General features: G+C 41.0%; 2 protein-coding genes across 4 annotated transcripts in view; one reads left to right on the top strand and one right to left on the bottom strand.

Annotated features, from left to right (window-relative positions):
• The window catches only part of LOC149320128 (glycerophosphodiester phosphodiesterase 2-like), a 36,376-nt gene extending 27,152 nt beyond the window's left edge, over nt 1–9,224 (top strand). The window contains exons 12-16 of the mRNA XM_089512997.1: nt 68–225; nt 656–803; nt 3,153–3,235; nt 7,529–7,614; nt 8,533–9,224. Coding sequence (XP_089369123.1) covers nt 68–225; nt 656–803; nt 3,153–3,235; nt 7,529–7,614; nt 8,533–8,561 — 504 coding nt within the window. The 3' untranslated portion in view covers nt 8,562–9,224. The remainder of the gene's footprint in view (nt 1–67; nt 226–655; nt 804–3,152; nt 3,236–7,528; nt 7,615–8,532) is intronic.
• Nucleotides 9,225–9,839: 615 nt separating this feature from the next.
• The window catches only part of MYO7A (myosin VIIA), a 185,078-nt gene continuing 170,018 nt past the window's right edge, over nt 9,840–24,899 (bottom strand). For all 3 annotated transcript variants that reach the window (XM_089512992.1, XM_089512994.1, XM_089512993.1), the window contains 9 exons: nt 24,334–24,439; nt 23,634–23,747; nt 22,026–22,113; nt 20,455–20,561; nt 18,991–19,176; nt 17,704–17,820; nt 16,668–16,751; nt 14,366–14,485; nt 9,840–13,248 (listed from right to left, as the gene is read on the bottom strand). In XM_089512992.1, the coding sequence (XP_089369118.1) occupies nt 13,159–13,248; nt 14,366–14,485; nt 16,668–16,751; nt 17,704–17,820; nt 18,991–19,176; nt 20,455–20,561; nt 22,026–22,113; nt 23,634–23,747; nt 24,334–24,439 (1,012 nt within the window). In that variant the 3' untranslated portion in view covers nt 9,840–13,158. The remainder of the gene's footprint in view (nt 13,249–14,365; nt 14,486–16,667; nt 16,752–17,703; nt 17,821–18,990; nt 19,177–20,454; nt 20,562–22,025; nt 22,114–23,633; nt 23,748–24,333; nt 24,440–24,899) is intronic.

The following is a 24,899-nucleotide window of genomic DNA, read 5'->3' on the forward strand; positions in this document are numbered from 1 at the left end:
AAGTATTATTTTGGGAAGGGTAGATGAAAGTATTATAAATGATATTTTGCTGTTCTGCAAATCACAGGTCCTCTGGCTGCACAATCCAGGTAGACATTATATACTGCATAAAGCTCCTGGGTTCCAGCAGACGTCAGGTAATGAAGAAAGCATTCAGGAGCTCAAGTCAAAAAACATTGTGAAACTCAACCTGGATTACAGAAATTTGGCCGATATCGATATTTGGTAGGTTTGAATGATAGAGTCAGCTGCCTTCTCCATATTTCATCACTTTCAAAAAGTAACAAACAGAAAACTGGGTCTTGATTTTTGGGGAGACGTTTTAGTAGCAAATTTCAACAGGGCATTTTGGATAGATTTTAGACTTTTTCTTCTGCTGCCCCCAGACTGTCAAATGACCTGCTAGAATTGATATGACTGCTGAAAACACTGATTGCATTTAAACCATAATTAAAGACATATCTCTTTTGGCACACCCATCCAGTCAATTTTAAACGATGACTTTTAAATCTGTATATGAACTCTTACGAGAGTATTTTAATAATTTTATAGTATTGTATTTTAACTGTGGGTTTATCGGCTTTTAATAGTTTTCTGTTTTGTATTTTAAATTTTTATTGTTGATGTTGTTAAAAACCTGTGCTTTTACTTGAAGTAAATATAAAGCAGCCAACATCACAATTAACCTTTGGGTGGTCAGCGAACCGTGGCTTTTTTCCTTGGTCTGGTGCTATGGAGTTCATTCTGTAACCACAAATGCTGTGCACACCCTTGGAATGGTCCATCAGCCTTACTTCCTAATGGTAAGTAAAGAGAAGGTCTCCCAGCACATACATGTGCCATTAATATGTGGGCATCTGCAGGAATATTTTCAGTAATTGTGGGGAGCAGACAAGCTGCATTAGTCATTTGTTATTTATTCACATGTATAGTGTGCTCTTTTACATTAGGTCACAAATGTTCCTTATTACCTAGGTTAGGGATATGAAAAAAAATCTTGCCATTGTCTTGACTAAGGGTCAAGACAGGTCGTTCTGAATTGTCCACCATACTATCCTAAACATAGCTGGTTTGGGAAAGGTAAATGGGGTTATGCCTAAATAGTAAATGGATGGAAGACCACTATGTAATGCAGATATGTCCTGGTAGGGTTATTGATTCATTCAGGTCTTTATATCCTCTCCTATATCACAAGATCTCAGGGCTGCATACAGGTAAAGGGGATATCCAGACAAGTGAAATATTGCAGTATTGCAGCAATAGTAGATCTCATTTTTTATTTTACCATACAAATGATGTTTCTGTTATCGTGAACTGTTTGATGATAAATCCAGAGTCATTATTAGCTTTTAACTTCTGTCCAGATATTTCTTTTAAAAAATCCAGAATACTTGTTCCTTGATTCGTGTTTGCAGGAGTTTACCGCATACCATGCAGCCGTGGACAAGTCTACATAGGGACCACCAAACACAGTGTACAAACATGAATCAAGGAACATGAGAGACACTGCAGACTGAGTCAGCTGGAAAAATCAGCAGTAGCAGAACATGTTATAAACCATCCTGGGCATAAAATGCTGTTTGAAAACACTGAAATTCTGGACCATGCCAACAACTATCAGGTCAGAATGCATAGGGAAGCCATTGAAATCCATAAACATCTGGGTAATTTCAACCGGAAAGAAGAAACCCTTAAAGTGAACAAAGTTTGGCTACCAGTCCGGAAGAACAGCAAATACAAATGAGAAACCACCCACAGTCAGGGGGATTCCCAGCAGACAATGATCACCAATTAGCAGACACTAATCCTCTTTGCATTCTTCTATGCCAACATTCTCTGAAGAAGCCAGCCACGGATGCTGGCGAAACATCAGGAATAAACTCTTCTAGAGCATGGCCACATAGCCCCCAAAAAACACCACAAAAAACTATGGATGCTGGCCATGAAAGCATTCCACTTCACTCTACAAGGCCCCTTTCCATTGATCATAGCATCCATTGCAGGACAGGAGAATATCAAAGGGAGATGAAAATGAGATTATTTAGCTAGAATGGATCAGGAAGTTTCTGTCTGTCACCAGGGTCCTGAAATGTGATTCTTATCACATTGCTTATATCAGTTGGCTTACCTAGTCCCAGGATGTTTGTATGGATTTGTGAATGATCACAGCTAATAATATAATTCTCATATCCTTTCTTTATTTAATTTACCTCTGGCTTCGCTGTCTTTGGTCCTGCAGCCAACCATGTGCATTACATATATGTATGTGTTTAATAATTTAAATCAATTTTTTTCAGATCTTATAGGATCCTATTTGCTATCTGAAAACAGTGCCATTTGTTGCTTACTTGTATTTGTGTGTGTGTGTGTGTGTGTGTGAAATCTGGATAAAACTTCTTGCATCTAATGATTTGCATTAGAGCCTGTGGAACTCATGCTGTAATGTTTCTTTCTGTTTAAGATGCATTTGAACATTATGTTTTAGACTCAATGTTAACATCTATAACAACATTCAAAGAATTATGAAATCTGTTTTGCTGTCCATATTAGTCTGGAATGTACAGATCACATCGCTATAAAGGTTGAGTTTGCCTTATCTGAAATGCTTGGGACCAGAAATTTTGGATTTCGGAATACCTATATTTACATTTATCTACATAATGAGATATCTTGGAGATGGGACCCTATGCCTAAACACAAAATTTGTTTGTTTCTTATATACCTTTTAATTTTATGCACATTATTTAAAAATAATTTTGTGCATGAAACAAAGTTTGTGTACACTGAACCATAAGAAAACAAAGATGCCAGTATCTCAGCCAACCATGAAAAAACTTTAGTTTTTGGAACATTTTGGATTTTGGAATTCTAGATAAAGGAGACTCAGCCTGTTTCCAAATGACAAATTCCTCAAGCATTCCTTAGCTATCTCTAGCAACTCGAGACAACAAATTGACCCGTGAACTGTGAAATGGACCAGGTCCTCCAGTTTTCAAATCCTCTTGCAATGTTGTCCTACTTTTTTATTATCTTGGAGAACAAATTATAGCATCTTAGAGTTAAGAAGCCACAAGGGCCATTTGGTCCAACTACCTGATAAGCAGGTATACTCAATTATAATAACTATTAGCTTGTCTACTGTTCTGTTACAGACTCCCATGGAATACAGGATTATGTGGACCATAATAGATCTGGTGGCTATTATTTTCATCAGTTTCATCTTCGGTATCTTCCGGTAAATTCCTCCGTTTGAATGGGGTAGCTTCTTCTGTCCATTGTCCTTAGGGTGGGGTATATAACAGGCAAAGAATTTTCTAGGGCTATCTAAACACCAGGATGATGCTGTCTTCCTAAGCATTCATCCAGCATGGTAGAAGCATACCGCCCAAAGTTTCACAGATCAAAATCAGGAGACACGTGTCCGAGCAACCTCAGAATGGGGTTGAGATGGCAAAAATTATTAATGAAGAAGAACATGCGGGCTAGGAACTATTTTGGCACTTTGAACTCAATTTGCAACAATTGAAACAAACCATGGACCAAAGGAGAAAGTAGGAGTAGGAGAGAGAAACTGGGACACTTTAGAAGCAGCTGAAAATGTGGGGTGATAGAGGATGAAGCAGGACTGTTCCTGCCAAATTGGGACATTTGGAAGGTACACAGAAGCACTGAGAGCTAAAATGTCATGGATTAACTATGGGATATATTGTCTGATGTGAGAGACTAAAGAGATTATCAGATGGAGAAAAGGACGTTCCTGTCCCATCATTTCTCCATCCTTGTCCTGTCCTTCCTGTGTGATCGAGAGAAGGACTTTCACGTGACGTTGCACCAATCCTGTCATTGTCCCATCTGGGAAGTGCAAATGACGGCGATCCTGCAAAAGACTTTCATATGATGTCGTGCTGATCCTGTCATTTTCCCGTGAATGGTAGAATTGTCCCCTCATTTCCTGTCATTTTGTATTAACAGAAGAACCTGTTAATACAATTTCATTTCACTAATGGGACAATAACTGGATCAGTGTGGCACGTGTGAATTTCTTTTGTGTGATTATGGTCCCGGATGGAATAAGGATGGGAGAGCAACTCATTCCTGTCCTGTTCCCCTTTCTGTCCCCATGTGATAATCTCCTACGGGCTTTATTAGACAAGGCAGGTAAATTTCAGTTAAGCCAGGTTAATAGTATTTTCAGTTGGGGCTTATCACATGATACTGTCCTTTTCTGTTGTCCTCTTTTGGGAGACCATTTTAAAGCGTTTCTTTCTCTTAATTAAAAAAAAAAAATCCATTAGTGACCTCCTTTCCTGCTACTGTTCTGCTATGATTTCCCACATAAAAGTAAACAGTTTAATATCAGTTTTACAGCTCTCTCTCTCTCTCTCTCTCAGACACACAGTTATACATGCACTTAGTAATATAAGTAGATAAGAGTCTTACAGTTTTTTAAAACTGTTTTTTATTTCCTTCACCCTTTATTTCCTTCACCCAAAGTTAGTTTGTTCTAACTTCAGATTTAATTAATTGCTGGAAGATGAAAACCAGCATTGAGATAGGTCAGACAGAGCTATCTCTGCTGCCTTTCATCTGCCAGCAATTAGTTAAGTCTGAAACTAGATCTGTCCTGATCAGGAGGTGCCCACACTCACAAGGGAAAAAATGCCTTTTTAAACATGAAACTGTTTTCATTTATATTTCAGGGAGGTGGAACCAAGGTGTGTATGTGCACACTTGTGTCGAAATAGGAAAAAAAGGTTGGGATAATGTCTTGGGCTGCATCTACAATGCAGCAATAATCCAATTTGACCCCACTTTAACTGCCATGGCTCCATGCTATGGGATTTTGGGATTTGTAGTTTGGCACCAGAGCTCTCTGACAGAGAAGGCTAAATGTCTCACAAAACTACAGTCCTCAGAATTCCATAGTATTCAGCCATGGCAGTTAAAAGTGGGGTCAAACTGAATTATTTCTGCAGTGCAGATGCAGCCTTAGGGGTGACACTGAGGCCTGTTACAGACTGCCAAAATAAAGCTGCTTCGGGTCTCTTTGGAGGTATGCTATTTAAATGATGCATGGGTCCTAAGAATCCGGAGGTCGCGCCAAAGCCACACTCCATTCCTAAGCACTGGAGTGCAGCTTTGGTGCAGCTTCCAGATTCTTAGGGAGCATGCATCATTTAAACAGCATACCTCCAAAGAGACCCGAAGCAGCTTTATTTTGACAGTCTGTAACAGGTCTGAGTGAACAGTCCCAATTGCTGTGTGTGATCAGCTTTAAGCACAAAGGGTACAATCCCAGAAAGGTTCCCTAAAGCAGGGGTAGGCAACCTGCGGCCCGCGGGCCGGATGCGGCCCGGTGAGGCCTTGGGACCGGCCCCAGCCCAGTCCTGCCGCCAATTGCTGCCGGGGCCTTTGGGGGGCAATTGTCTATAGAAGCCTCAGAAACATGCATTTATATTAACATTTTTTTAAAAAATCAGCAAATTTTTTTGCGTGTCCTCCATTTTTTTAAAAAAAGGGTCTTCCATTTGAAAATTTTGTCCTACATTTGTCCTGGTTTATTTATGTATTTAATTTTTTTAAAAAAATATTTAATTATTTATTTTGTGGCTTCGGCCCCCCAGTTGTCTGAGGGACAGCAACCCGGCCCCCGGCTCAAAAAGGTTGCCTACCCCTGCCCTAAAGTATAATAGGAAAGAGACCAAGTGCATCACATTTTTAGAAACAATGTTATTTTAGCAGAAGAGCTTCGTGTGACAAAGCCTTTCCGTGTAGATAAGAAGGTTATTGGTTCAGATCTTCCTTTGAGCATAAGCTCTAAGTAAGCCAACCTTTCTGGCCCTTCATCTTCCAAAAAGGAAATAAGACTATTGACCTTGTGGAATGTTAGATGGTCAAAGTTTGTTTCTGTGCTCATCCTGGTCATTCTCACCATTGCAAATTGCTGTGGAGAGAGGAGCCATTCCTTTCTTTCTTGTTCATGTCCCTCCCTTCTTCATCCTCTGACATTTAAGGGCTGTAGCATTGCCCATGGGGCTTGGCAGGTCCTGAAGTGGTGAGAGGATTTTGAAGGCATGCAATGAACTGATTGGACCCCATCCAAAATAAGACATACATATATGTATACTCAGTTTACATGTGTGTATGCCTCGTACATCATTCTGCCCTGTTCCATCTGAGACTTAGCAACTAGATACAGTGGGCCCCTGGTATGTGCTGGGGTTTGGTTCCAGGACACCATAATCAGTGGATGTTCAAATCCCATTAAATACAATGGATAGCAAAATAGCATCCCTTATATAAAATGGCAAAATCATGTTTTGCTTTGTGTGCATGTATGTGTGCGTGTATGCGTGTGTATGTATTTCAAGTCATGGATGCTTGATTCTATGGATAAAGAATTCAGGCACATAAGGAGGGCAGACTGTATAGGCTCACAGCTGCAGGTCTGTGGGTGTGCTCATAGAAGACGTATAGTCTTCAGAACATAGTCACTTGAACACTGAGAAAGAATGGTGGTGGAAAAATAGGGGAGAATACAGTGGTCTTGTTGATCTCCTTCCTTCCAGTCTTTTATCCACATCTATTCATCTTCTCCTTCAGTGCCCATTCTGCTGATTTTATAAATGAGACAGCACAGCATCCCCCAATCCTAAAAATAAACAGTTTGGCCTGGTAGTAAACCCATTGAAGCTTGAAAGGGGACCCCCTAATTTCTCCCCCTCCTTCTCTCGTTCTCACACACAAACACACACACACTTATGCACATCCACACCCAAAAAGGGATTTGGAACAAAATATTCCAGTGTGCCACCTCCTATTAACAGGAATGTGCCTGTTACAGGTTCTAACTAGCCAGGCAACCATGGATCAGTATTTGGTGGCTCCTGGAGGCCACTGAGCATTCTCAAACCTTGTGCTGTTGACACTGTTTTTAGAGCTCTCTCCCAGCGGTAGGTAGGGAGAGACAGAAATATAGATGATTTCAGTGTACAGTACAACTTTGGTATCTGCTAGGATTTGACTCCATGACCCCTTGTGGATATCAAAATCCACGGTTGCTCAAGTCTCATTCTATGCAATGGCATAGTAAAAAGGTGTCCCTTATGTAAACTGGCAAAATCAAGGTTTGCTTTTTTGGATTTTTTGGTGTGGGTTGGCTTATTTTCAATCCGTGGATGGATGAATCCATGGATGCAGAATCTGTGGATAGGGAGTGCTGACTGTACCTCAGAATTCATCTGAACGCATTGATCCCTTCTCCCCATCATCTCAGTGGCTCTAATCCTGTTTGCACTTCAGTGGCTGCATTTTGTGCTGAAGGAAATGTCTGTCCATTTTACGTCACAAAATTCAAGTGTTCCTGATTCCCCTCATAGATTTTTATTTCCAGTAATCCTTACGACAGCCTCACAAAGTAGCCTGGTGTTACAATATATATTTATATGGTTCATAGATGACTGCAAGTGGTAGTGAAGTGGCAACAAATCTGCTAGTACATAAAAATGGCTTCTTCCTTTCTTTCTAGGTGGAAAGCGCTGAGGAGTGGTGACCTTGTGGCTAAGAGCAGCACGAACCTTTTTGACAGTGACTCACACAACAAGTTAGAAACAAGTGAGCCTTATTCTCCTTGGGATAGTGCAATTTTAGAATGGCTTAATGGATTTGTGGACAAACCTATTATTAACATAGAACATTTGTGCTAAATGTTTTGCATTGCCTACCTATATTTAACTGGGTAAAATTTAAGGGGGTAATACTAGTCCCAATGAACAAGTCCCTAAACTTAGGAGGAGGTCCTTCTAGTAGTGCCAAACACTGCTTTGATTGATCTGGTGGCTGCTCAAAAGAAGGCGTCATATATACTTGCACCCGCTGGAATTAAGGCATGCACCAGCAACTGAGCAAGTTAGATGTGCATTAGAAATGTTTTTCTTCACTTGAGCTCTTAATCAGATAAGCTGCTGTTTTAGATACATGCACAATGAAATAGTTTTCAGCAATTTTTATATTGCCTTTTTATATGTATGTATGACTTTTATGATTTACTACTTCAGTAAGAGTCTTATAACACAAGAAAAGAAATCCAAAATGGAGCAGGAGAGTAGTGGCTTTTCCATGCCTCTCTGCATGAAGTTGTATCACTTCCATTCTCTTTCCAAGGGAGACGGTTGTAAAAGCATCTCTTTGGTCATGCTGGAAAAATCCCTTCAACAAAAGGCATGCTTTTATGAACATCTCCTTCTGGAAGGAGAATGGAAATGCTATGACATCATGCAGATTGGCATCAAGGAAATCACTGTTTTCCTGCTCCGTTTCAGATTTCTTTTCTCGTGTTATAAGGCAGTAAAATTCTGTTTGTGAAGCACTATATAAATTTGTAAAATGAATGAATAATAGTAAATAATTTAAGATGTTTTGTGTAATCAAATATATTTGCATGGTCTCTGTTTTGGGGAGGGGTATTACTTGTTCTCAGTATTCAGTTTAGGTGAAAAAAACCCCCAACATTTCATCCTTATATATTTTCAGAATCTGATACAATGGCGACGGTAGCCTAAAAGAGTGGCATAGAGAGTTCTGTCATCTAAGCAGAAGACTGTTTTCCATCTGTGAGTTTGCCTCTCCAGAAAAACTACAGATTAGCATACTCATGGAATTGTCCATAGAGATCAGATACTGCTTGGATTTTCATGGCTTGGGTTTTCCTGGCTACTTTCCCCAGAAGAGCAGAGAATCCCTATCTTTCATGATTAAGAGGCCTGGAGACTTTCCCAAGTTTTTAGCTGGAGAATGCAGGTGGATTTTATCCAGGTATTTCTCATTATCGTGTATTGGTGTTTCATAAGACTGGTCTTTGGAATATACTTTAAGGCAAGCTGTCCAGTTTCCACCTTTTCAGAAACAGACCCCGTTCATATGACTCTTGCCAGAAAGAGATTTGGGGAAAGTGCACGTAGCTGTTCCAAAAGCCCTATATAAACTGAAGGCTCCCTTAACTTGTAGGAGTCTCAAGGGAAGGCATGCCACAGCTTGGTGGGGGGGAAAACCCACCAGCTGATCCTTTTCTATGTATGGATTATTGTCTGCACACTAAGTCTTTACAAATATTGTATTGTAACTATGTTTTTTCTTCAAAATGATTCTTAACATGGATATGCAAAAAAATGTATTGAGGAAAAGAAAATGTTTCCTTTTCTTTCATTTTTTAAAGTAAGGTGACACAGTAAAAGCCCAGACAACATGTACATGTTGCAATATCAACCAGTGTCAGACTTTAGCAGTGGGATCCGGAAGCCAAGACTTGAGCCAAACATTGAAACCAAGAGTTCAAATCAGAGACCAGAGTTACTAAAGACCATGATCCTACATCAGGTCAAAGTAAGATCTAGGAGTCAGGATCTGATTCAAACATTGAAGCTGAGAGTGTGAGTCAAAAACCAGAGGGACTAAAGACCATGGCCATAACACCAGGTTGTGTAAGAACATAGTGCACTACAGGCATGGTTGATTGCTGCTCCTGCCGATACCAAGCAGACCTTTTCAGACCTTTCTGTGTCTGTCTGCTGTAGCTGTTTATTGGCCAGGAGGAACAACACTGCTCTCAGGTGCAGTTATGGGTGCAGAATACTAATCTCATTTCCCTGGATCGCCAGAGACTCACTAGAGATTTGTGAGGGCAAACTCCATTCACCAGAGTTGCTCGAGATGCAGGGGAACAGCCTCAACTTTCTTCCCTTTGCTACAGAACTGCAGTTGAGGTGGGGGCAACCTCACTGATTACTTTTTGCCAGTAAAGAGTTGTGAAAATGCCCCCCAGGACTTGAAAACTTCCTTGGGATACATATGTTTGAATATTGCACAAGGAGGAACAGGATATCTCCTTGTGGAGCATCAAAAAGATGTATATCTGTAACCTTGAGTTACATGAATGCGTTACCAACAGGATTCCATCCTATGCTTGCCCAGGGTAAGAACATGCCTGATCTTAGTGGCCAGAATTCTGTTGGTCTCTTATACATGGGTAGGTTTCTCCGCAGAACTGGTTGGACCTTTTCCTGATGAAGAACATCTGCATTTCAGTTCACCATTGTGATTCTATTGGGCATGTGGCTACACATCTGGTTGTGCACTGAAATGTGAAACATTGTCATCCAGTACAAAGGTTGCATATCCCAATAACTGCATAACTTTGAGTGTGTAGATTTATGCTACACAACCTTGATGCAGCATCTTACCCATTATGGGTAAGCTGAGATTTTAGTCCAAATATCAGAAGCATCTCTTTAAAATAATATCTGATTTCTTGCATGTGTTATCAAATAATATATGGTCTCTCTCTTTTTCTTCAAAATGTTTTGCTTTAATTGAAATGTTCCATAACACCAACCATTCTGCATCACTTCTCTTGTCTGAACACAACAAACAGAGGCAGACACACAAAATGCAACACATAGGCTGGACCTGCTCCTTCCTCAAAATGACTTCAAAAACAGGAAAACGCACACACACAAAATGTAAATTTATGCAGTAAGACATGTTGGGATGGATGGATGGATGGATGGATGGATGAGCCAAAGGGTACAAGTGGCACAATTGTGATGTTGGAAACCAGGCCTGATTGACCTCCTCATTGCCAGTCACCATGAAAGGAAGGAATCCTGCAAGCAGTTAGAAATTCTAGTTGAGGACAGGTACCTCAGAACAAACGAATGGCTTGGATGTATGCATGTTGGTGTGTCCCAGAGTCATAATGAATCGAAAGTCCTTAATTTGGAAACTCATGATTCTGTTAAAACAGTCCTGTTAAGCATGCAAGCTTCCAGCTGCATGCTTATGTATTTTGTTCACTGCAGGGGGGTTGCCCATGAGAAATTCCAAATGGATGATGCTTTTCTACTTTCTTGAAATATGTTACACAGTCTCCAGACCTGCAAATGTGGGGTTGTATCCAGTGAGCAACAAGTTGATGTAGAGGAAGGGTGAGGAAAGTGATTTGGATGCAGCTCACAACCTTTTATTTGTGGTTAGAAGGCCCTTCCCCTCTAAAACCCATTTTTTAAAAAAGTTTTTTCAAGCAAAAACAATAATAATTTTTAAAAATTACGTAGTACACTTAGAGTGGTAGTATACCTTTAAAAAACCCAACTCAATAAATTTATTGAAATGGTAAAAATTAGTTAAGTCGAAGGCTTTCATGGCCAGCATCCATAGTTTTTTGTGGGTTTTTCGGGCTATGTGGCCACGTTCTAGAAGAGTTTCTTCCTGACGTTTCGCCAGCATCTGTGACTGGCATGCAGTGGTTAAAATGCCTGTACTGCAGCCATTCACTCGAAACCACAAGGTTGCGAGTTCAAGACCAGCAAAAGGGCCCAAGCTCGACTCAGGCTTGCATCCTTCCGAGGTCGCTAAAATGAGTACCCAGACTGTTGGGGGCAAATTAGCTTACTTGCTGTTCACCGCTATGATCTTTGAAATAGCGGTATATAAATAAAGCAATTATAATGCATAACTGAAGATTATGCATTTGAAGATGCCAGCCATAGATGCTGGCAAAACATCAGAAAGAAACTCTGGTAGAACATGGCCACATAGCCCGAAAAACCCACAAAAAACTAAAAATTAGTTGTTGTTTTTTAAAGGGAAGTGAAAACCAAAATTATATTTCTGATTACATCTGGGATGCATTTTCAGCTGATTTTGGCCAACAAGGTAGTTGTGTGCCCTCTCCCCATGTTAACTTTTCCCACTTCTACTTTAGCAATACGTGATGTTGCTTTGAGCAGAGGACAGAATGGAAATACTAGTTTTGGAATTCAAAGTGGCCAGTTTTTCCCCCCTAAGACCTTTGTCTTAGAACCTTTCCATTTTCAGGAAAGGTTGCTTTGAGTATTTCTTTCCCTTGGAAGGTACAACAATTTATCAGCTTACAGTAATTTCATTCCTCTCCCCACTGCCTTCCTAAAACTCACCAAAACCCTAAGAAAAAATTCAAATCAAAATAATTTCTTGGCCAATTTAAATTTAAAAAATTAGCAGATTTTCCAATTGACTTGACCACAAAAATGGGAAAAGGAGTGAATTAACACATTAGACATGGTTTTCTGTAGGATTATTGTTCCGTCTAGCATGATAGGCAGGGCAGTTTTGCACAGATATGAACTGGAAGAAACCTTCCAGCACCCAGAAAATTCTGTTTCCAGTGTTCCCTCCAACTTAAGAATCAAGGAAGAAAACCTTTGGGCATAAAGTTAAACTTACTCATTCAAAAATGAGTCCCACTGATCAGATCTTTATATTATCTTTCCCTAAGATCAATAGCAGATCTGTGAAAACCAAACCAAACCAAAACACACTCCACCCCTTCTCTGAATTTTTTCTTCTGAGTTGAGAAAAGCCATTCCCCACCCCATGTTAAATAAATAAAAGGAGTAAGAAATTAAAAAAACCCACACACACTGTAAAACCAAACCTCCTTAAATAAGGTCAGCTATTGCACATTTAAGCTTTGTGGCCCATATGTTACACGTTTCTTGATCAATCGGTACTAAGCCTTTTTCTTTTCCTTTTTGTGTATGAAATGTACATCATTTCCTTGGCCTCTTGAAAGTTTTATCTGAAAAAGGAATTAAAAAAGAAAAAAGAAGAATATACTGTTTTCTTCTCTTCCCGTCAAACAAAAACCCAGCAGATTTTAATGAGATTTTCCCATTTCTAGCACAGCGGCTTGGTCCATAAATCTCTTTGTTGATAATTTTGTTGTGAAAGACCTTAAAAGAAGCATTACACAGCCTTTCCACATTCAGTCCTTGATGACTCTTGCCACTTTGGTTCCATATGGAAAACAATCACACCGGAGTTTTGCTGTACCACAGTCTGGACGAAGCGTTGAGGCTTAAATCCAGAAAAAGAGAGGGGGGAAAAGTCCGTCAGTGTGTGCGTGTGTAAAATGAAAGGCTGTTCTCACAGATAGTCATCCTCACTTGAAGGGGACGTCAATCCACAGTCCTCAGAATCAGAGTCCGACAGGCTTTCTGAAGGGGTCCTGCTCATCTTCCACACTTGGGTGGAGAAGGTCTTCCCCCAACTGCAGGGGTAACCCACAGCCCTCAGCTGGCAGAGCAATGCCAGGGCCATTGGCCAGTGATCACTCTCAGTTCACTTGCTTCCTTTTGCGCTTCTTTGTTTACTCATCGCTGTCAGCATCTGGCTGATGTAGGAAGTCAAGAGATCATCCATCTTGTAGCCCTAACAAAAAATAGTGGCAATGAGAAGCTATCATACCCATCCACTGAATCCCCTCCTTCCCCCAACACAGCATGGCACCCATGCCATAGCATCCAGTAGCTTCACAGCCAGGGTCATCATTAGGGTCTGTGAGGGGTGAGGACCACACTGGGTGCGCCAGTGGTTGCCTTTCAGGTCTGGTGGCTCTGTGGTCAGGCAGGAAAGCAAGTCTTCTCTCCACTGAGCTTGGCCAAAAGCTCTGGCAGATCTGGAAAAGGCTGTGGGGCAGTAGCCGCTGCTGGGACTGGGCTATCTTTCAAATCTGGTGACTCTGCTGGCTGCACATGGCAGCCCTGCAAGACCCAGAAATATTATAGTAGAAAGGTAGGGGGTATTAAAAATGATCTGCACTTGGTGTCAAATATAGGAGGTGCACCATTGCTCATAACCACTGCCTTTGTATCAAATGAGTGGCACAAGGTCAGAGCCTGAGTGGGGCCATGTTGGACCAGACCAAAGGTCTACCTCCTGGCCAGTTTCTTATCGGAGGAGGCCCCCAGCGGGACATGAATGTAGAGAAGTAAATCTTCAACTATTTCACCCTCACAGAGGAAAATGAATAATCTGTGTACTTTTCTTCCCACTGTGGGAGAAAATGAATATTTTCATGCACTGGTTGCCTGGTATAATCACATTCTGAAGTGTTCAGGGAAATTTCTCTATATAAAAATGTACGTTTTTTGTGTGTGCAAAAATAGCTTTTTTCATGAAAAAAATGTTTTTACAAACATTTCTGTTTCCCAAACCATTTTTTGTGCAAAAATCAAATTTATGCAAAAAAATCCCCCCCCCCCAAAACATATGCTTCTGGAAACAATGTTTTTTTAATGCAAAGACATATATCTTTTGAGGGGAGTAGCCCTCACAATTTCTGTGTAAAATACATCTCTGTTTCCAGAAATAATCATTTTTTTGCGTGCAAAACTATGTTTTTCTATGAAAGAACACCTTTTTTTTGTCCCCAACCCCTTATGTGTTTTCTGGAAACAGTAGATTTTTGTGCTAAGAGTAATGTTTCTCATGAGAAATAGGTGTGTCTGAAAATACAGATGAAAAATCAGTGTGTCCTCCTCCTTACCAATGAAGTCTCGCAGAGCAGTTTGCTGCCTCGCACCAAGTTGCCAATGGTAATGTGGAAGTAGGTGTTGCCACTGCTCCAGTTGGAGATCTTTGTGAAGGGGTGAGTAATGAGAATATCCTAGGGAAATGGAGAATGCAGTTAGATATCTCTTTACCTACGTTTGGAACACCCTTCCTTTCCATCAGGAGTGCTTCTTTCTCCCATTTCTACTAAAACTGTAAAATGTTTAAATAGTAAAATTTAAATTTTTTTTTCAAATTTAATTTTCTAAAATTTAATTTTAATTTTCAATATAATTTTCAATTTAAAATTCTAAAATTGCCATCCAAACGTGACTTCATGTGCTGCATTTTCCAGTCCAATATTCTGCGCAGCGCTAGGGAATGTTACTTTTCCAAGATGCCATTCCTAGAATGCTCTAGCCGCTATGGCCAGGGAATTCTGGGAGCTGTTCTTCAAAAAAGGGTAACTTTGCCAAGGCTTGCTGGAATTTAGGGCTATACAGCCCTCTAATGACGAAGCTTGTTTGTGAAGTGGAATTTAGCAGTGCTTGGAGAAAATATTTGGGATGAGGTGGGGGTTAGATTGCAAAATCTTTGAGACAGCACAGACCTGTAGCTGGAGGAGTCTGGAAATTGTAGTATTTTTAAAAAGCACTTCTCCATGCTCTCTGAAGAAGAACATGACATACCTGTCTTTCAACCTACCATCTCACCCTGTCTATGGCAGTCTGCACAGTAGCCTCATTAAATCAACAACAGATCTACTTCACATAGTTACATGAGAATAAAACAAGACATTTAGTGGAGCATCATAGGTTGGACATGCATTAATCCCCAGATTCAGTCCTTGATATTGCCAATGTTTCAAGAAAAGGATCAGCTTTCAGAGAACAAAAAAGGCCAAACAACAAGTTGGAATACCACTGCCACTCACAGAAAGCATAACTAGAAGGAGAAATAGCCAATGGCCACCTGATGTCGCTCTGGGGTACCCAAGTAAGGGGGGGGGGGACATTGGGGCAGCTTTGGGGCCAGAGTACTCCAGGATGCATCCAGAGTATTTTGGCCTATGCAGAAATGGCCATGGACTCCAAAACACCTCTGCCTGGGGGTGGAGACACAGCTCAGTACACCCAGGACATCCTAGGTCTCCGGTGCTCTTTTGTCCCCAGGATATCCCTTGAACTTCTTGCTACTTGGATGAAGTGCAGAATAGTTATCATCATTATCATTTTAATAAGTTATTCAAAAGAAGAAAAACTTTTCAGACAGAGAGAAGAAGCCCTGGTGGCACAATGTCTAAATGCCTGTACTGCAGCCACAAGGTTATGTGAGTTTGATCCCAGGGGCTCCAAGGTCCACTCAGCCTTGCATCCTTTTGTAGGTCGCTAAAATGAATACCCAGCTTGTTGGGCGCAATTGGCTTACACATTATAAATTGCTTAGAGACTGCTTAGTTCAATGTGAAGCAGTATAGAAAGCTATTGCTACTTGCTAAAAACAGAAGAAGCACTATCCTGGATCAGACTAAAGGTTTATTTATCCCAGCATGCATTTCCCACAGTGGCCAACCAAGGAGGCTCACCAGGAGGATATGAAGGCCACACTTTTGTTTGTATTTTACAGCAACACATATTTCCTCTAACACTGTAAGTAGCATCTACCCATTTCAACTCTAGTAGCAGCCTCATCCTCCAGGAATTTATCTAATCTTTTTAATCAGGCAAAAGGAAGAATCAGGGTTTTTTCATGGTTGGTTCTTGTTGAAAAGAAAATTCAGGTGGTAAATTGTTTGGCCACTCATTGCATCTGTGATGTCTGTTTTTAAAAACACAACATTTTTGGAATCTCTTCCACCTGCACAAGAATCCTGGGGAGAAAATCCCAGGAGGTTGGACTGGCAGCAGGGTGGAGTGGACAGTCCTTGTGGTCTCTTCCAACTCTATGATTCTATCATCTATTTATTTAGTTATTCATTTACTATCCTGCCTTTCTCCCAGCACAGGACCCAAGGCAGCATGCAATGTTTTAAGAACACAATACAATTTTTAAAATGCTTAGTACAATAGTTAAGACACCATTAAATTAAATTCCTGTCATTTTTTTTAAAATGCAAGTTAAAAACAAGTTAAAAGCAGCATTGAAAGATGGTTTAAACCTAATAAGATAAGGGACTATCATAGTATCAAAAGAAAGGGTCAGTGCTTGCCCTTCACCACCCCCCTTGAACTCTGAGCAGCCTGCTGAAATCTGCTGAGTCTGTGTTCCCCAGAAACTAGACAGGAGACCCAACTTACCTTGGTTTTGCGATCAATGAGGCTGACACCATGCTTGTTGATGGCAATCAGGAGGAGTTCTGGGTAATTTGGATCTGTTGTTTGCTGTGCAGAATGAAAGGTAAGAGATAAAGGTGAGCAGGGATGGGAAAATGGCATGAAAACTAGGAGCTTATCGCATGGTTTATTAATTTGGTTTACCTCTCCCGGTTTAAATTTCAATTCGGGCTGCATGTTAATCTTATCAGAAAGTTTTTGCCACTGAATTTGCTGCCCGAATATAGCCCGGGTACATCCCCGCTTACAGGAGCTCTCCAGCGCCCATTTTCTTAAGCTGGAAAACTCCCAGATCTGAAAAGAGTTGCACAGAGCGCTCCTGGAAGCAGGGATGCACCTGGGCTGTATTTGGGTAGTAAATTTGGCAGCAAAAACCTTCTGGTAAGATCAGGATACAGCCTGAATTGAAATTTAAACTGGGAAAGGTAAGACAAATTAATAAACCAAGCAAAAAGCTCCCTAGTGGGTGCTATTAAAGTGGATCCTCTACATTTGCTGCACGACCCCTGTGAAAGTGGAAAAATCACAAATGAGAAAATGCTTTTTTAAACATAAGGGAACACATCTCTAGGAATTTCTAGGTCCTCCAGGGCAACTCTATGGTCAATATCTGCTGGAAGTTGACCACAGAATTGCACTGGAAGACCTACAAATGCCTAGAGAAGTGTTCTCTTTAGGAATCTCTAGGTCCTGCAGCACAGCTTTTGGTGGAGGTTGACCACACAGTTGCACTGGAGGACCTAGAGATTCCTAGAGGGAACATATTAACCAAGTCCGTGAATAATCAAATCCACAAAAGTCAAAGCTGCAAATGGGGAGGGTCAATTATATTGAGCAAATGGCCCCACTGTTTAGGCAGATTCATAGAAATGTCTCCAGGTGTCTGGATGTGGGTTGCTAAGGAGTGCAACTAACAGCAGCAATCACAACTCTCCCTCCTCAATTCCCTGGAACCTCCAGATAACAGAAGGAAGAAAAGGAAAGAAACATGCATCTCAACCTTCACTTCAAAGAAAGCTGATCCAAACGTAGGCCACTTGAATACAATCTTGAGGAAGGCAAGCTTGGCTTCTTCTCTCGTTTTACCTGCATGCTTGTTGAAATAGGCCACGATGGACTGCAGGAGAGAGAAAAAGGTGCTTGAACAGTTCATAGACCTTTTGTTTGTGTATGTGACAAAGAGAAAATGTGACATGTTACAATGAAAGGTTATTGCCCAGAGACTTCCATACTTCTCTGTAGTCACATGAAATAAAAGCTGTGATCCCACTGAAAGCAGATTCTGCCATTACACCAGCAGAGATGGTACCAGTGGTAGGAGGGGAAAGACAAGGGGTATGACAGCTATGATAGAAGTCAGGCACCACAGAACCGGACTGTTCAATTTTTCCACAGTGGAGGTTCTTCCAGATTATTCTAAAGAAGTATGACTCCTGGTAATACAGCTCATTGCGTTTGACTACGTTTTGCTATCTCTGTGTTCATTCATTACATTATTCTGGGGCAAGCCTGAATGTTCAGGTTGTAAGCCTGCCATTGTAAATGACTAACAGTATGCCAGTGACTGTTTGGCTATATTTTTTTTAAAAAAACCTGGGAACTACAGCTACAAATACCAAAACCTCCCCCCCTCCCCCCCATTTTCCCCATCTGGAGGAGATCTTTGTCCGTTTTCCCTTGCCACCACTGAATGGCTCTGGAAAACTGGTACAGTTGAACAACAAGATTCTGGCCAGAGCTTGCAAGTCTCAGTAGATTTTCATATTTAAACTGTTGAGTGACTTTCTGAATGCTGTGTCTCTTCCTAACAGAGTTCAGAAAAAATACTTCTTTGGATGACAGGTAAACTTGCTGGGGAATTCTGGAAGCTGTAGATGAACAGACTAGCATTCATAAATTCTGGTTATTAAAGGCTGCAGGAGCACCAACTGATCTCTATTACAAACTTAGGACTTTATCACATGGGGGAAAAGCCGGGATTAAAAAGGTATTTTCTGGGCAAAGTCCCGAGATCAGAACAAGACACATTGTGATCAGGAAGGATTTATCCTGGGAATAACCAGGGAATAATCAGGAACAAATCATTCATGGGATTTCTCCATGAATGATTTGTTGCTAGTTATACCCTGGATAACCCCTCTCTAATTGAGATGTTGTCTGAAAATCTTTGTCGCGATCTTGGGACTTTGCCGGGAAAATACCTTTTTAAACCTGGCTTTTCCTCGCTTTCTCCCTGTGTGATAAAGTCCTTAAGCATTGCATGTGAGGCTCGGTGAAGCAAACCTACCCTCTTCCAGTCATCAGGAGACAGCTGCCGGATGAGGGGCTCAGGTACCAGTTCCTTGAGGAGTTTGGGGATGCTGGGGAAATAGGACTTGTCGTCTTCAAATTTCACCCTATAGATCAGGGCTCCCAACTGAAGGACTTCTTCCCGGCTGCATTTATGGTAGCCACGAAGGTACTTTGGTAATTCCTGTGCCAGAAAAGGGAAGGGAGGGAAAGGAGGCAGGCTGCAATATCACAAGGGCAAAAAGTTGGAGAGTGTTTCCTGATCATTTATCTGTCCTATTTTAGGAAATGGAAGGAAAAAATATCTTCTTTCATTACTCCTAGAGGAATTTATGGGAAATATGTAAGTAGTCTTCTAGGTATTTTGCAAGGAGGTATCCAGTATCTCTCTGTGCAATGCCTTTTCCCAGCTCTAAGAGGCAAGTAGACAGTGCTGGGACATAGCTCCCTATTTGGCCAACCTGAGCAGGAATTGGATTAACTTACCTGTTGACTCGCTATTCAATAATTGACTGAATGAAGCTACAATAATAGAATCTTAGAAGTTCAAGGGACCACAATGGCCATCTAATCTAACCCTTGCTAAGCAAGAATATGCAACTACAGCACTTCTGAAATGAACTACTTATGAACTACAGCCCATCCAATCTCTGTTTAAAAACCTCTATAGAAGAAGAGTCCACCTCCCTCTGGCACTGTCAAATAGTTCTTATAGTAAATATGTTCTTCCTAATGTTTAGGAGGAATCTCTTTTCTTATAATTGGAACCCACTGGTTTATGTTCTAGTCTTTGGAGCAACAGAAAACAAGTGCCCAAAACTAGACATAGTATTACAGGAGAGGTTTAACCCAAGCAGAACAGAGTACTACTACTACTACTTTTTAAGGCCTGTTCCAGACTGCCAAAATAAAGCTGCTTCGGGTCTCTTTGGAGGTATGGTGTTTAAATGATGCATGGGTCCTAAGAATCCGGAGGTCGCGCCAAAGCCACACTCCATTCCTAAGCACTGGAGGGCAGCTTTGGTGCAACTTCCGGATTCTTAGGGTGCATGCATCATTTAAACAGCATACCTCCAAAGAGACCCCAAGCAGCTTTATTTTGGCAGTCTGGAACAGGCCTAAGATTCCTTAGATTATGGTCCTTTTGACACAGCCTAGAATTGCACTGGATCTACTCCAGCTGGGACTAACTTCCAGGATTCCAATCCCTATTTTTATCTTCTGCTCAGATACTATATACAGGAGCCTTAGGTTATATTGTATGCTATGGCTTCACAATTGTAACAATGCTGAAATGAATTTAGTGTTCTCCTGATTCTCTGTGAGCCACCTCAGAAGGCATGCAACTTCTGAAATAAATATGTAAATAAATATTAATTTGGTCTAAGAGATTTCCCGAGGGAAAAAAAAAAGGAATTCTTATACTAGGTATTTGTCTTGTGCTGGACATTTGGGGAAATACCTGATAGTAGTGGAAGATGGAGTCAGCCATTGAATCCTTTCCAGGCACAGTGTTTGTCCACAATTTTTTCATGAAGAACACTTGGTACGTGAGAGAAGGCACTATCCCTACCCAAATAAAGAATTACAACAGTAAGTTAGAGATTATTTTGTGCACTGTATGCTGCAATATTTAATGCACAGAACTATGATCTAACTCCACCTGGGACAGGCCATGAATGTTTGGCTTGCACAGCATTACAGACGGGGAGGGGGAGGTCTGTCCCTCATAATGAAATAGTCCTTGAAACCAACATAAAACCCTGCATGTTGATAGTATAACAAGGAGAAGGATTCTAGTCCAAGCCAAGGAAGAGCACTCAATCAAAAATAGACATACCCGCAAACATTTCACAGATGAAAACAGAGACACCATGTGGCCAAGTAACATAAGAGTGTGGTCAAGATGGCAAAAATTATTAATGAGGAAGAACACATAAGCTAGAAGAGTCTGCAGCAGTTTGCATTTGCCTGAGCCTATTGGGAAGGGCAAGATTTCAGCCTCCTCCTCCTCTTACCACCTTGCTGTATTAACGGAATGAGTTATTTTTGTACTTTAAGCTCAGCTTGCAGCAGCTGAAAGAGGCCAAGGGCAAAAGTGGAAAGTGGGAGGGAAGAAAAGAGAGAAACTGAAGCATCTGGGATAAGAGATAATTAGTTTAGACTGCCAGGAGGATATGCATAGATATGTCCCATCATCACACTACAATTAATTAATTATACAGTGGGCCCTTGGTATCTTCTGAAGTTTGGTTCCAGGACCTCCCCGCCATAGACACCCAAATCCATGTATCCTCAAGTCCCATTAAATACAATGGTGTGATAACATGGTGCCCTTTCTATAAAATGGCAAAAATCAAGGTTGCTTTTTGGAATTAATGTGAGATATATATATGTATGTGTATATATATATATATATATATATATATATATATATATTTTCAAGCCGTGGTTAGATGAATCCATGGCTAAAGAATCCATGCATATGGAGGGCCAGCTGTATATTTATACCCTGCCATTTTTCCAATAGGGGATCCAAGCCCACAACACAGATTAACCCAAAATGCTGCCAAAACCTAATCATATTAAAAGTAGTTTAAAAACAATTAAGTAAGCTATCCTGTTAAAAACAAAACTAATATTTTTTAAAACTTGAAAGAATTTAAAACATGAAAATATAGCAACCTTCCACCACAATTAAAAGACCCTTCTGCAGCAAGCCATTCATAGCCAAATGCTTGTGCACATTACCACACTACATTCTTATAGCACTCCTATTCCACTTTTACTGCTCTGGCTGCCTCCTATTGCATTCTGGGGTTTGTAGTCAAGTAAGGCCTAAGAGCTCTCTGGCTGAGAATTCTAAATGCCCCCTCCCTAAACTGCAAATCCCAGAATACATCCGGAGGCAGCCGGAGCAGTAAAAGTGGAATAGCAGCACTATAAGAGTGTAGTGTAAATAAAAGCTTTCAGGACTCACACCAATTATATAGAATTGAAACATAATAACATGGGAAGTGTCATGGCATTTACCATCTTTTGCTGGTCTGGCTTTCTTGATCCAGTCGGTTAGGTGCCTGACAAAATCAAAGAAGAAGTCTCCTTCAGGTACACTGATGACCTAGAAGGATAAATACCGTTAAAACAAAAATTGAAATGTAATGACAAGAAAGCCTGTAATTATGTGAGTCCTACTACAAGGGGCACCATACATTGTATGCTTGCAGCCTTATGCAGTTTTGGGGAAATAGCAAGTATTAAGTACATTTCTATACCGCTTACCGATGTACTAAGTGGTTTACAAAGTGTAAGCTAATTGTCCCCAACAAGCTGGGTACTCATTTTAGCGACCTACAGAAGAATGCCAGACTAAGTCTACCCAGAGCCCCTGGCTGGTACTGAACTCATAACCTTGTGGTTTGTTAGTGAGTGACTGCAGTAGAGGCATTTAACCACTGCACTACCTGGGCTTGTAATGCTCATGCTATGGCTTTGGCCATAGTTATTTCTAGTTGTATCTATATCTATATCTATGTTATATAAAATATAAAACAAATAAAAGTTATTTGTAAAAATATCTATCTATCTATCTATCTATCTATCTATCTATCTATCTATATCTATCCATCCATCCATCCATCCTATAAAATAAAAATGTTATTTTTATAAAACAAAAAATACATTTTAAAATAAAAACCTGGGGTCACTCCTTTCTACTTTCACAAAACCTTGCCCCACTCACACCAGCATTTTAAAAGGACACAGGTGAACACCACAGCCCATTTCTGCCCAAAGGCAGATGTTTAGTAAGTAGTGGTGTCTCACACCCCTTGGAGTGTCACTTGGTGCAGCTCACACTCTCATGCCTGTTTGTGACACACCTGGGTGGACTCTCTATCTTTGGAGGTCTTTAAACAGATGTTGGATGGGCATCTTTCTGGAGTGCTTTAGATGTGTAATCCTGCATGGCAGTGGTTTAGAGTATATGGCCTGCATGCGCCTTTTCAACTCTAATATGATTCTGTGACTGGAGAGCTGGAGCTGGAGCTGTGCTTTGCAGTCCAGAAAATTATGATGTGGAACTGAATAGTGCTTAGCAGCCCAAGAAACTTTTGCATGGAAGTAAGTTCTGCTAAGTGGCTCTGGAAACTGTAGCCTAGAACTGACCTCTAATTCCCCGGCCTGGAAACTCCTGTATCATCATCATCATCATCATCATCTGTATCCAGCTCTTTTCCCAGAACTGGGACTCAGAGCAGCTTCACAATATTAAAAAAGGGGTGTACTCATGTACAGGGGTGTACTCATGACTGGCCATACATAGAACTGAACTGTGCTTTGCATACCAAAAACTGCTGAACCCAGGCTTACGCTTGAACCGTCATGTGAAGGACTGAGTTATGCTTTGCCTTCTAGGTGGGAAATGTTCAAATTTTTAAGAATTACATCTGGTCCCACCCACATTTCTTTGGTCCTATAGCCTCCCAAATACTCCCCAAACACTGCAGCCTTTGAAGTCTTATCCAAAGATTCCCTGTCCCTTGTATAGGTTAGTGAAACGACAGGGATTTACCAAGTTGGGGAAGCATCCATAATCTGTGATATATAAAAAGCTGAATGAAGTCTGAGCTGCTCACTCACCTTGTCAGAGATTTTGACAAAGAGGCTGAAACCCTCCGACGACTTCAACAGCAGCCGGTTGGAGATGTTCTGGCAGAAATCCTTTGCTTTTGTGCTTGATTCCACTTCAAACGCCTGCCGAGAAAACAGAAGTTTAACACCTCTGACATGTAAAGATCTGGGGACCAGCTAGAGAATAGGGCAGTTTCTTTTTAGAGCACTAGGAGGCCATACACAAACCATCCCTGGAAGCAGTCAGTGGATGAAGGAAATGGAGTCATGAAACTCCAGATTTCTGACTTATGAAACCATGATCCAGTCCTGTTTCCTTTCTGTAGATACATGTGTTGGAAAATGCACATTTGGAGACTGATGCACATTTGGACACTGGCTAGGAAGTGCTGGAATAGAATGGGAGGGCCTGATGTGCACCAGAAGTGTTCAGTGTGCATCAGAAGTTCCCAGTGCACACTATGCAATTAAAAAGATTTTGTTGCGTTTCTGCAATGTAGCTATGGATCTGTAAAGCTATGAAACACAGACCACGGTGTAGGAGCTTGTAGGAGGTCTCTCATTCACAGGGTTGCCATACATCAAAGTCCACTTGAGGACAATTTACAAGACTTCCTCTCAGGCTCCATTCTTTCAACCCATCAGACAATAGCTTCTCTATGGGACCTTTGTGGAACTTATTTATTTTGTCAATAATCGGGCTTTTTACCTCATCTGTGTCATCCGGGAAGTACACTTTATGGAAAATCTGAGTGGTCTTGTGCTGAATGGCCTCAACTTCTACCAGATGGGGAGGGTATTTTCGAGATCCATTTCTGGCAAAGAAAGAGAAGCCTTACTTTTAGGCATAGCATCTGAACATTCATTTGTAATAATGAAGACCATCAATGGTCTTTGAAGGCCACTCAGAAGGAAGGAAGAAAGCTCTCAAGAAGATGGAGTTCTGGTGGAATAATCACTCAGTGACAGTGTATTTTTGTATCTGTTACTTTTATACTGCACTTGTATTCCAATATGCTCAAGGTGAAATACAGTTGCCCCTCCTTTCTTGCGGACTTGAGATCTGTGTTCTTGATTATTCATGGAGGGGCGACCTTCATTATCCCCAATGAGATGTGCCCCCGTGGCGCATGTCCCCCATGTGCTCGCAGGGGTGTGCCGTATTCAAGCCTATGGGACTTGAATACATGCGAGTCTCCATTTTTGTAGGGGGTGGGGTCTGGAACGGATCCCCACGAAAATGGAGAGTCAACTGTACATACTTCTCTTTCCTTC

This window comes from Sceloporus occidentalis, unplaced genomic scaffold (assembly GCF_023333645.1).
Source record: "Sceloporus occidentalis isolate IW3139 unplaced genomic scaffold, rSceOcc1.0.p SCAF_2, whole genome shotgun sequence".
In the NCBI taxonomy this organism is placed as follows: Eukaryota; Metazoa; Chordata; class Lepidosauria; order Squamata; family Phrynosomatidae; genus Sceloporus; species Sceloporus occidentalis.